Source organism: Euphorbia lathyris, chromosome 6 (assembly GCF_963576675.1).
Source record: "Euphorbia lathyris chromosome 6, ddEupLath1.1, whole genome shotgun sequence".
NCBI classification, from domain to species: domain Eukaryota; kingdom Viridiplantae; phylum Streptophyta; class Magnoliopsida; order Malpighiales; family Euphorbiaceae; genus Euphorbia; species Euphorbia lathyris.
The window spans coordinates 67,173,935-67,185,212 of record NC_088915.1 but is presented as its reverse complement, the minus strand read 5'-3'; the positions used below and the strand labels follow the sequence as shown (position 1 = coordinate 67,185,212).

The following is an 11,278-nucleotide window of genomic DNA, read 5'->3' as shown; positions in this document are numbered from 1 at the left end:
CATAGGGATAAAGGGGGTGAGTTTTTTTTTTTAATCTTAAACTTCTATTTAATTTTAATGAATTAATCAGATCATATTAAATTAATTTTCAAATTAAATATATATCCATTATTCCTTTATATAATTAAATCTAATATAATTATATAAATTATTCCTTTATATTATAATTTTTATTTGAAATTTGTTTTAACTATTAAAATAAAATCTTTTATATGTCAAAAATGTAGTAGCTGAAAATCCTCACCACTGAACTTGAATTTAATCTAATTAAAATTCACTCCATTAGCCGAGTCTAAATGCACAAATTTTATCCGCTTATATATATATATATATATATATATATATATATATATATATATATATACCCTACAAATTAATGAATCCACATTAATTTAACCAGACTTTCTTTATATGCAGGGTCATCTAATGTTAGTAATGGGCTAAAAATTTCCACCACAAGTCTTCGTAAGCATACTCTTGCAAGTCATTATGACTACCCAAATTAGATAAATGTCATGTATACCTCAACGTGTACCTAATTGTAATCTTACACGATCTCTATCCATAGTAATTTCGGGTCTAAGGATTTGCATATAAGAACTATATGAGAAACAATTATAAGCCACAACGATGTATTTTCTCATTAGTAGAATGAAACAATACTCTATAACCTTATAAGTACTTATTTCCTTGATTGACATCTTACCTGATCAATAAAACACCATCATCTCTCAAAGTACATACTAGTGTTTGGTTCATCATCGTTCCCACGACAATAACAAACTGGGGATATTTAAATTAGTGTTTTCATGTGCTCAAGGTTTTACTGTCCCGGCCACGCATCCAATAATTATGAGCAGACATCTATTTATGGATACTCTATGTTAAGTTGATCTACACAAGAATATAAACAGAATAGATTATTACTCCCTCCATTCCATTATATAGGTCATTCTAGCAAATTAGTTTTTCCCCTTAATATATGTCATTCTAGGATTCCAAGAATTTTTAGCTCAGTTTTTTGGTCCAAATATTAAATTTTTTGTATTGGTACATGTGTTTTTTAATATTCCAATGCGTATTCCCCAATAGTGACATGAGAGAGAATTTTTTTTAGTTAATCAATATATTTCTTAATTTGTGTGAAATACCCTAGAATGACTTATATAATGGAATGGAGGGAGTATCTTATATTAATTAATAAAATATATGTTTAGGGAATACACTAACAAGAGTCTCATAGTTGGAGGGACGAGGCTCTCATCCCCTATCGCCTCGATATAGAAGAATCAAGAAGAGAATCATGGGACGAAAAAGGGCCACATTGTAGCTCGGGTAGAGAATTACATTATTCAGATGACTCCTGACTCCCACCAATGTAGGATATCTAAGCGGAATCGTAGCGATCCTAGTGCCTCAAACCATATCCGACCAACCGCTAAAGTAGCACAAAGGAAGGACAAATAGTGCAACTTCCGCAAACAGAACGTGCAGAACACGGATGAATGCAAGCATTACTTCAGGGACCGGACACAAGGATCGGGAGAGGGACCCAACACTTCGCAAGGAGGAACCATATCCCATGATTTACTTGTTTTTTCACATTTTCACGAATTTTTCTATTTTTCACATTCATTTCCGTTTTTGCATTTTCACGTTTTCTCCATTTTTTTCCTTTTTTGCATTTTTTTTTACGTTTTTCATGTTTGTTCACGTTTTTCGTGTTTTAACATTCACTTTTAATCGCATTTTTCGTATTTTCACGTTTTTACTGTTTTTCACGTTTTTGTATTTTTTTGCAATTTTTTATGGTTTCCACTTTTTTTTTTCATTCTTCATACTGTTTCGTGTTTGAAGATATAAATTAGCAGTGTGCTAAAGTATGCATAATTTGAGAAACTTGATGGGTGAGTCATTTTGAAAATAAAAAAAAAATATTAGTTATAAGAATAGTTATTCAGGAATAACTATTCTCTACAAATTACTATTCTAATTCTGCTCTATTCCTCTATTCTATGAACTAATCTATGAACTAACTATTGTCAAAAAAAATCTATGAACTAACTAAAATAAGTTGTTATACCTATTTAAACAAGGTTTATTGACTTATTTGTCTTGGTATATAGAAATGTGTCATTCTAGCAAATTAATTTTTTTCCCGACCATTCTAGTTTTTCAACAACTTTTAATTTAGTTTTTTCAATTCAATCATTATTTTTTTTTTTTGTCTAATTTATGTGCCTTTTAACATTCAAATGTTATTCTCTAACTATGGCCTGAGAGAAAAAAAATTTAGTTACCTAATATAAATTTATTAATTTAACATTATGTAAATTGTATTTTTTAATTTATATGAAATATGTTTTAGGACTTATATAAAGGAAATGGAGGTGTATCATGTTTATTTTAACAAAATAATCAGACCACATAAAAAAAATATTTTTATAATTGTTTAGCATATCAAACATGTTGTATAATATCAATCCATTTTGGCATAATCTCAATTACCATTTTCATTTAAAATGTGTTTGGAATTTAGATATAATTCAATTGAATTGCGCTTAATACATCAGTTGTCCAAAAACTTAATTGGCTCCCTAAACTTACATGATCTCATTTACCCTCTAAACTTGCTTAAGATATCATGATTAAGTCCATAAATCTATAAAAACGCCAAAAAAATGTACAAAACATAAAGTTCGTTTGTTTTACACCTTTATCTTTAAGTTTTCAATTTTTTACAAATTTGGACAAATTACAATGTATCTCACTTTAAATAAGTTCAATAGAGAAATGGATCATTGTAAACAAGTTCAGAACCAATAATTCAATTTAAACATATTTAGGTTACCAATAGGTTATTTTAAGCATGTTGAAAGAACTAACAAAACATATGTAAATCAATCAAACTTTTTGAACAAGTTCACGGGATTTTTATGTATTAAGTCCACATTTCGAAACAAAAAAAAGGTTAGATATTCAATTTCCCTTTTCTTTCAACAATCTGCTATGATAAAAGAATTAGATGATTTTGTGAAATTCAATTCCAAATAGCTATAAGCATATATCTAACGGTGTGAATGAGCAAATTCACTTGCTCATTAAGGTGCATGTGAAAATTCCTGGCTATACATATTTGTTCAGTTGGTAATTGAATTAAGGGAAAAGTACATCAATAAACCTTGTAGCTTGGGCCATTTTCAAGCACAGATTATGTGGTTTAAAAGTTGGCAAAAATGTACACTGAGATTCATTCTGTTAGCAAACACATGCCAAATTGACTAACGGTATTAAAAAAAATCAAAGGGAAAATAGTTAATTTTGTCCTTATATTTTATAAATTAACCCCCTTATTATCACAAACAAATCCCAAAATAAAAAATAAAACTCAAATAAGCCATCTTTTCCATTTCTCTTTAATTTCTTATTTTTCTTCTTTTTTCTCTCTCTTCTCTTTGTTAATTTTTCTCTCTCTAAAAACCGTGAAGATCGATGATTGTGATAGTATGATGACCTTTCTTTTAGCAAAAGATGAATATAAAAGTTTGGTCATTTGCCCTGATAAACGTGGAAATATCTCTCGCTTTATCAATGGCATTAACAATCATACCACGTTTATCAGGGCAAATGACCAAACTTTTATATTCCTCTTTTGCTAAAAGAAGGGTCATCGTACTATCACAATCATCGATCTTCATAATTTTTAGAGAGAGAGAAATTAACAAAGAGGAGAGAAGAGAGAGAGTATGAAAATAAGAAATTAATGAGAAATTGAGAAGATGGCTTATTTGAGTTTTATTTTTTTTATTTTGAGATTTGTTTGTGATAATTAGATAATAAAGGGGTTAATTTATAAAATAAATAAATATAAAGACAAAATTAACTCTTTTCCCTTTGACGTTTGACCTTTTTTAACACCGTTAGTCAATTTGGTATATGTTTGCTAACGGAATGAACCTTAAGGTACCTTTTGACAACTTTTAAACCACATAGTCTATATTTGAAAATGACTATTTTTGTACTTTCCCCTTGAATTAATGTATATAAAAAAATTATTATGCAGACAACAAAAAAAAATTGAACAGTAACTTGTGTAGATATATGATCCTTGTAGCAAATAATAAATAGAAATCAGGAAATTAACAAGATTTAAGTAGCATATTAAATCAAAGGCAATGTCCATATTCACATCATTCTATACACCACCTTAAAAAAAAACACAAACAAAATTCTGCAAACAAGTTACTCTTCAAAGATTATTGATAAACCAAGTTAAAAGTTTTCCAGGTTAATTATATTATGAATAGCTCCTAAAACTATATGCTATGTATCATATAAACTAAAACCTGTATAATATCATCATCCTATTTGATGATCTCATTTCACAAGGATGCAGTATCCGCATCGCTCGAACTCGGACGACCATCCAAACTCAGTTCCTCCGAGACCTCCTCGTCTATCCTCCATCTGTATATTATCCAATTGCATGTAATATCAGTTATAATCGCTAACTAAATACGCAATTACTCATACAATCCGAAAACGCTTTAGTTACATTAGTACCTTTCCAGAACAAATTTTCCTTCCTTGTACTTTTGGCTTTTGTCATGTGCTGACACCTGCACCGTATCCTAACCCGTTAATGACGTAAAATATAAAGAAAGCTGTTCGCAATAGGATATACGCGTGTTTCAAATTATTAGACATCCCGAGCATAACTGTAAAAGCTAAGTGTGAAGAGATCTAGCAATTAGGATAAATGACATAAAAGAAGCTTACATATTTCCAACCTAGAAGTTGTCCACAGCAACAGCAAAATATATCTGTTACAGTATGCATACCAGAAAGCATCATTCTCTCCTCAGATGGCCCAACTGTTATGTTCACACTGTAGAACACGAGAAGTTACGAAATCACTTATATGTCCTAATCGTACAGGAAAAAACAGCATCTTTCAAATCATATTTTCTTGCAAGAACATGCTCTGGAATTATACGGGCGGACACTTGAAAAAACGATTCAGGCAAACAGGCATAATTTGTTTGGGGACTTCAAATTAATCGGTTGATGTCTTTGTCAATTTATTCAGATGCGGACATCCTTGCCGATGTCTTTGTCATAATTTGCTACAAATAGAATTATGATTCCCCAATAAGGAATTCAGTAAAACCACTGGCGAACTGAATATTAAAAACAGCTTTATAACAAACATAATACCAGGCGCATAATCAACTATTCGTGACTGAATTCCAGAACAGCTTCATAAGCATTGTAATCTTAAGCGCATAATTGACTATTTATAGGCCTTTTAACCCTTAGATCGCATCCATTACGTAAATGGGAGAAATAACACATGTATGGATGCATTGGAATGAAAAACATGCACTCGTAACAGTTGCTCTAGAAGACTTTTACAGCTAAGTTCAAAACTAATAATAAAATAAGCATATGCAACCCATGAAGATGACTGAGAACTTACACATTGCTGAAAAGATATGCCCTCCCTTTGCGGCAATTGAAAGTCTGATCCATCATAAACAATAGGGTTAGGAAAAATCAAGTGTTCCTGAATATGCATTTGTCAGGTTAAAAACTAAGATCGATTTACAATATCAAACAAAAAGTGCAGTTTTTTTAACATTGCATCCAAAAAGAGAAATGTGCACCTTAGCATTGGAATTGCAAATTCTAATTAGCTTAAAATTAAGAACTAATTTTTACAAGTTTAGAGACTTGAATCTAAGTCACTTCCCATGCATGATAAAACATATTACTTCAAAAGGCTCTACATTATGACGTAGTTGATTTAGAATGTTTTTTTCTTGTTCCTATTTCAGTAACTTGGACTGTGATGCTCTAATTTAGTAGTAACTATGCAGCACCACACTTCGAAGAGGTTAACGAATGTGTGTCGGACATTTGGGACACGGACACGATGAGGACACACCTGGACACGCTAAACCTGTGTCCCTTCTTTTTTTAATATGGGGACACGTGGGGACACTTTGAGGACTCGGTTCCTTCAGTTAATTATGCAAAATACAGGGTTCTTTTTTAAATAACTTATAAAGAAGGACTGATATGTTAAAAAGAAATAAACTAAACATCTAAGCCCTAGATAGCAGTCAGCCACTCTATTATCTCTCTCTCACTTGATATTTCTTTCGTTAAATCTGTTCTTCTTTCGATTTCTTTCTTTCTTTCGCTTTCAATTTCTTATTTACAACTCAGATTCTTTTTTCCCTTCTCTATTCTTTTCTTCAAATTTCAATCAATTCTAGCCCTTCTAATTTCATGGATTCTTCAGCTTCAAGTGTTGGAATAAATGAAGATGCGTCAAAACCTAGATATACTAATTATGTAGAATTTGTAGTTTTAATAGTTTGAATTATTAAATGTTTATATTCTTATTTATGGTTTATATATTTATTATCTTTTAAGTTTTTAATTACAAACAAATGTATATATATATATAGAAAATTTGGGGCGTCCACCTCATATTTTTTGTAAATGTTGTTTTCCATGCTCGTATCCGTACTCGTAATTGTACGAGTATCCGTGTCAGTGCTTCATAGGGCAGTTATATAATTCTTTAAGCAGAAATCTGTAGCTGGCGGCTAGCATGCTACCTACTGTTGTGCTGAACTTAATATCTTTAGCCCATGAAGGCAGTTTCTTTTCTAATCACAGTAAAGCTTGTGTATTTATGCATTTTAAAAAGTTGCACAATAACTGGCAAAAACACTATATGGTTCCCTCCAAAACATGCACTGGACTGAACTTTTAACTATCGTTTATCAGGGGAAAGAAAGAAGGACAGTCGATGAAGGATGGTGAAATTGAATAGGGGAGGAAAAGGTTAGGAGATAAAGGAATAGTAAACAAAGCAAAAGCTCCCCAAAAAGAAAATATCTTGAGGGTTATGGCAACACTTGAATGCATCTTAAGTAGGAGAATGATCACAAACATTTCAAAATTGCAATCTTTAGGGTTTGGTTGGTTGGAGGGAACCATGAAAGAAATGAAACACCAAATTGACCAATCTCAGAGGAACGCCAACAGAAATATAGTTAACAGTTAGGCAAATTGCATCGCTCGTGCTCCAAACCACCCTAAAATCACAAATTGCATCCAAACAACAACTACCAATTTTAGTACGTGATAAAACCCTAGAAACCTTCAAAAATGTAATTGCACAGTTTCTAGTCCTATTAAAATCTAAATCAATGAAAGAAACAAGCAAATTTCTTCATCCATCCAAGTGAATTTTGATTCTACCAGTAATTATAACAAACGAGGACCTAAATTAAAGAATCGGCAAAACAAAAAGAAAGGAGGAAGAAAGTACCCGAGAAAGAACATCGTCGGCGAGAGCAAGAGGAGTGTCACAGAATCTGCATCTGTAGCACCTGCCTTCTAAATCCACCACAAAGATTCTCCCCATTAGATAGCTGCTTGCGCCTTCCTATCTATGCTCTCGCATACCCGCCCAGATGAAACCAATGGTTTACGTTTTAATGCTTTTCCTCCAACAATGTCTAGTGATGGAGTTTTGTTCCGGTCAAATTGAGCTTTCAACTAATCCTTTTCTCTTTTTTCTTTTTTTCTTTTATAACTTTCCTTTTCTCTTTTTAAGTAATTCACTTATTTTTTTTTGGTAGGAAATGAAAGAAAAAACAAAACAAAGCCGTCTAATTTGGGATCAGCTTCCAAATCATCCAAAATCAGGGACGAAATTCACTTAATTTATTTTATTTAACAGATAATGAATTATTATTTTTAATTAAAACAAAATAGAAATGGAAAATTTTGGATTAGATTAGATTAGAATTTAAAATTTATTAATTATGGATAATAAAACTACATATTATTTATAAACACATTACATCAATCAAATATTATATAAATAAATTATAAATTTAGTAAATAAATTTTGGATCAGATGTTTAGATAGTAGGCATGATAATCCAAAAATAGCATAAGATTTTGATGACCCGCGAAGCCAAACCGGGCCGAATTCATTACACGGGCCCAGCCCATACTTAGACCCATGGTCTAGGATCGGATGGAACCCGAATAGAGCCCGAATAGAGGAAGCGGGTGAAGTAAGTAACTGCCCCGAATTCCTAAATGGAGCATCAAAACTCCCACTCAGAACAAACGATACCACGTTTGTTGCCACGAAAGCCACGAAAGGGACATGGCCTAAAAAGGAGTAACCGCCCTCGGAACGTGGCCTGGAAGGAGTAACCGCCCTCGGCGGTTACTTAAGAACACTTATAAAAAGCCATAAGGCCAAAGGGGAGGGTTCACATTTTTCCCCGTAATGCTATTATTACCAACCTTCATACAAAGAACTGACTAGATCGTCGGAGAGTTTTTCCGGAGATCCCGTCTCCGGTTCTGTTTTGCAGGTAACTCCGGCGGAGATCATCAAATCGGATTCAGCAAGTTATCATTGGTGCGGTGAGCGTGGACCTTTTTTACCAACATTTGGTTAAAGGTACACAAAGAACATGTCAGAACCATCACGAACGACCGGCGTTACAACCAGATCAACTAGTATGAACTCAAGGGGTCCACGGACTGCGAATTCGCAGCCTGCGAGTACACAACCTGTGGTGCCTAGCTCGACGAACCCTTCGGGACAATTGAGTCCATTATTGGAAGTCCAAGTGCAAACTGAGATGGAGATGTCCAATAGCGATTTCGTCCAAATGGCAGGACAAGTCTTGGCTTCAAATATGAGCCAAGCGGCGGGGGATCGGATGATTGGTTTACTAACCGCAATCGCTGATCACAATAACGCTATGGCGGTTGCTCCTCAACAACCTGTTGTCATCTCCACACAACCATCGACTACTGCCACCATATTTGCGTTTCCGCAGCCATCTCGAGAGCTAAATCAGATAGGTCAGAGTAGTCGCATGAACGCACACAGCCACCCACGCAACTACTCGTATCACGATCCTAGTATGACGATCCATCCGACCTGGCAAACATCCCAACCGACGTCGGGAATACCAGGAATCCTTCCACTACAACACACGGAGCCTTTGGTTTGCGGGCATTCATAGTTAATGACGTCTGGGGCGAATACGTCTGGGCAGGGGCACACTTGGAACTTTGATCCTATAACCGGACGGCGGCTAGAACCACGGCGAGAACAAATCTCAACATCAATTGGCGGGTGGATGTCACCCAGAGTTCACCAGCAGCGGATGGAGGAGATTCGGCGAATACCCCATCCTGAGTTGGAAGATCAACTACGGAACATGATGGAGCGAATGGGGTACACGCCTAGGGCGAGAGCAGAGGTGCAGAGTGATTCGCCTTTTGCTCCGTCGTTGCGGGAATTTATACCAGATCACAGGATAAAGGCGCCGGCGATACCTAAATACTATGGGGATCCAAATTCTGATCCTGAGGCTCATGTCAGGAACTACAGAGAATTAATGGATGTTGCCGGAGCGAGTGAAAGCATAATTTGCAGATTATTCTCGACCACTTTGGGCGAAGCGGCATCTGATTGGTTTCGGTCTTTACCTGCTGAATCTATTCACAACTGGAATCAATACAGTCGTGATTTCTGTGCAAAGTTCGTGGGCTGTAAACCAGCGGATGTGACGGATAGGCAGCTGAAGGAGATCAAACAGATGAACTATAATTCCCTAAGGGAATTTGTTGTCGCATTCAACGATATTCTGGTGCGGTTGCAGAACCCGGATATCGTGAGCATTCGTAACATCATGGCGGATGGAACCACAGATTGGAGCATGCGGGAGGAAATCATCCGCAACAAGCCGCGCACAGTGGCCGAACTCATGAAGATAGCAAAGGAATTCATGGAAGTGGACGATGTCAACAGAGAACATAGAGCTCAAACCCGGAGAGAGAGAGATGCTGCTAGATCCACTTCGAACAATCGGCGCCTGACCCAGTCCAAGGGTAATTTTGTTCGCAGAAGCGATCGCTCCTTTCAAGGGGGAGGATATCAAACACCATTGAATACGACTCGCCAGGAGGTGTTACTTTGGATCGAAAAGAACCCCCTGAAGAAGGATGTGCGGTTCCCCGAGGCGAAAGGCCGAACTAGTTTGGGGCGATATCCTAACAAATATTGCAGGTTCCACAGATTGAACGACCATGACACGAACGATTGCTATGAACTGAAGAAGGAAATAGAAAAGCTGATTGAGAGGGGCAAGCTAAGCCAATTCGTAAGAAAAGAAACGATTGATGAGAAAACAACGCTCCTGCATGAGGGAGAAGCAAGGCCCGAAAAGAAACAGAAGAAAGGGGTGATAAACGTGATAGCTGGCGGGATCTATGAGCCGCCAACAAAAAGGGCTCGCCGTGAATAGCGAAAAAGCAACACGCATAGGGGGAATGCCCTCAATTACTCATTTACGCGAATCACGGAGCCGCATGCGGATGCCTTGGTGATTACGATGGCCGTAGAAGGATGGGACGTTAAGCGGGTCCTTATTGATACCGGCAGTTCTTGTAATGTTATTACTCGGACTGCATTCAACAAGTTGGGAATTAATGACGAGCGAGTGGAACATACATTCATGGATGTAACTGGTTTTGGGGGTCAATCATCTCAAACAAGTGGACAGGTGGTGTTGGAAGCAGAAATGGGCGATAAGAATCTAAAATGGCGAGGTGATCTAGAATTCGCAATTGTTGATCTCCCGTTGGCCTACAACATAATTCTAGGGCATCCGTTCCTATCGGAAACGGAGTCGCTCATCTCAATGAAGCATTTGACATTGCATTTGCCAACACACCAAGGGCGAGTCATAGTTGAAGGAGATCAACTTGTGTCTCAACAAGCCTATACATTGTCACTTGAACCAAAGCCAGATGAAGATGATAAAGTTGATGAGAAGTTGCCGGCAGAAGCATTAGGAGAAACAGAACTATTCGCCATCTCAAATGACAAGAATGTACGAATAGCGGCAGGACTCCCCGAGGAAACGAAGAAAGCCATTACTGAGGTGTTGATCCAATGCGAGTCGGCATTCGCCGCTCCGAATGAAGTGCTGAAAGGAATAAGTCCAGATATAGCAATCCATCGGTTGAATGTGGACAAAGGTGCAACCCCAGTGCGACAGAAAAAGAGAGGACACGCTCCAGAGCGGCAGAAGGCGATTGAAAAAGCAGTGGCAGATTTGCTAAAATCGGATGCGATTCGAGAAGTCACGTATCCGGAGTGGCTAGCCAATGTGGTGCTAGTCAAAAAGCCAAATGGAACGTACAGAATGTGCGTCGA

General features: G+C 36.2%; 1 protein-coding gene across 1 annotated transcript; it reads right to left on the bottom strand.

Moving 5' to 3' along the window:
• Positions 1 to 4,139: 4,139 nt before the first annotated feature.
• On the bottom strand, positions 4,140 to 7,574 carry LOC136234212 (protein yippee-like At5g53940). The gene is made up of 5 exons (XM_066024005.1): positions 7,349 to 7,574; positions 5,480 to 5,523; positions 4,780 to 4,888; positions 4,564 to 4,619; positions 4,140 to 4,467 (listed from the first exon to the last, which is right to left on the bottom strand). The coding sequence occupies exons 1-5, from the start codon at positions 7,442 to 7,444 to the stop codon at positions 4,383 to 4,385; spliced, it is 390 nt and encodes a 129-aa protein (XP_065880077.1). The 5' UTR covers positions 7,445 to 7,574; the 3' UTR covers positions 4,140 to 4,382.
• Between the last annotated feature and the right edge of the window lie 3,704 nt (positions 7,575 to 11,278).

Excerpts from the sequence above, each read along its gene's own strand:
- LOC136234212 (XM_066024005.1), bottom strand. The coding sequence starts at position 7,444 with ATGGGGAGAATCTTTGTGGTGGATTTAGAAGGCAGGTGCTACAGATGC. Across the intron at positions 5,524-7,348 it reads CCGACGATGTTCTTTCTCGG|ACTTTCAATTGCCGCAAAGG; the intron begins GTACTTTCTTCC and ends ATGATGGATCAG. Across the intron at positions 4,889-5,479 it reads GCATATCTTTTCAGCAATGT|TGTGAACATAACAGTTGGGC; the intron begins GTAAGTTCTCAG and ends CGTGTTCTACAG.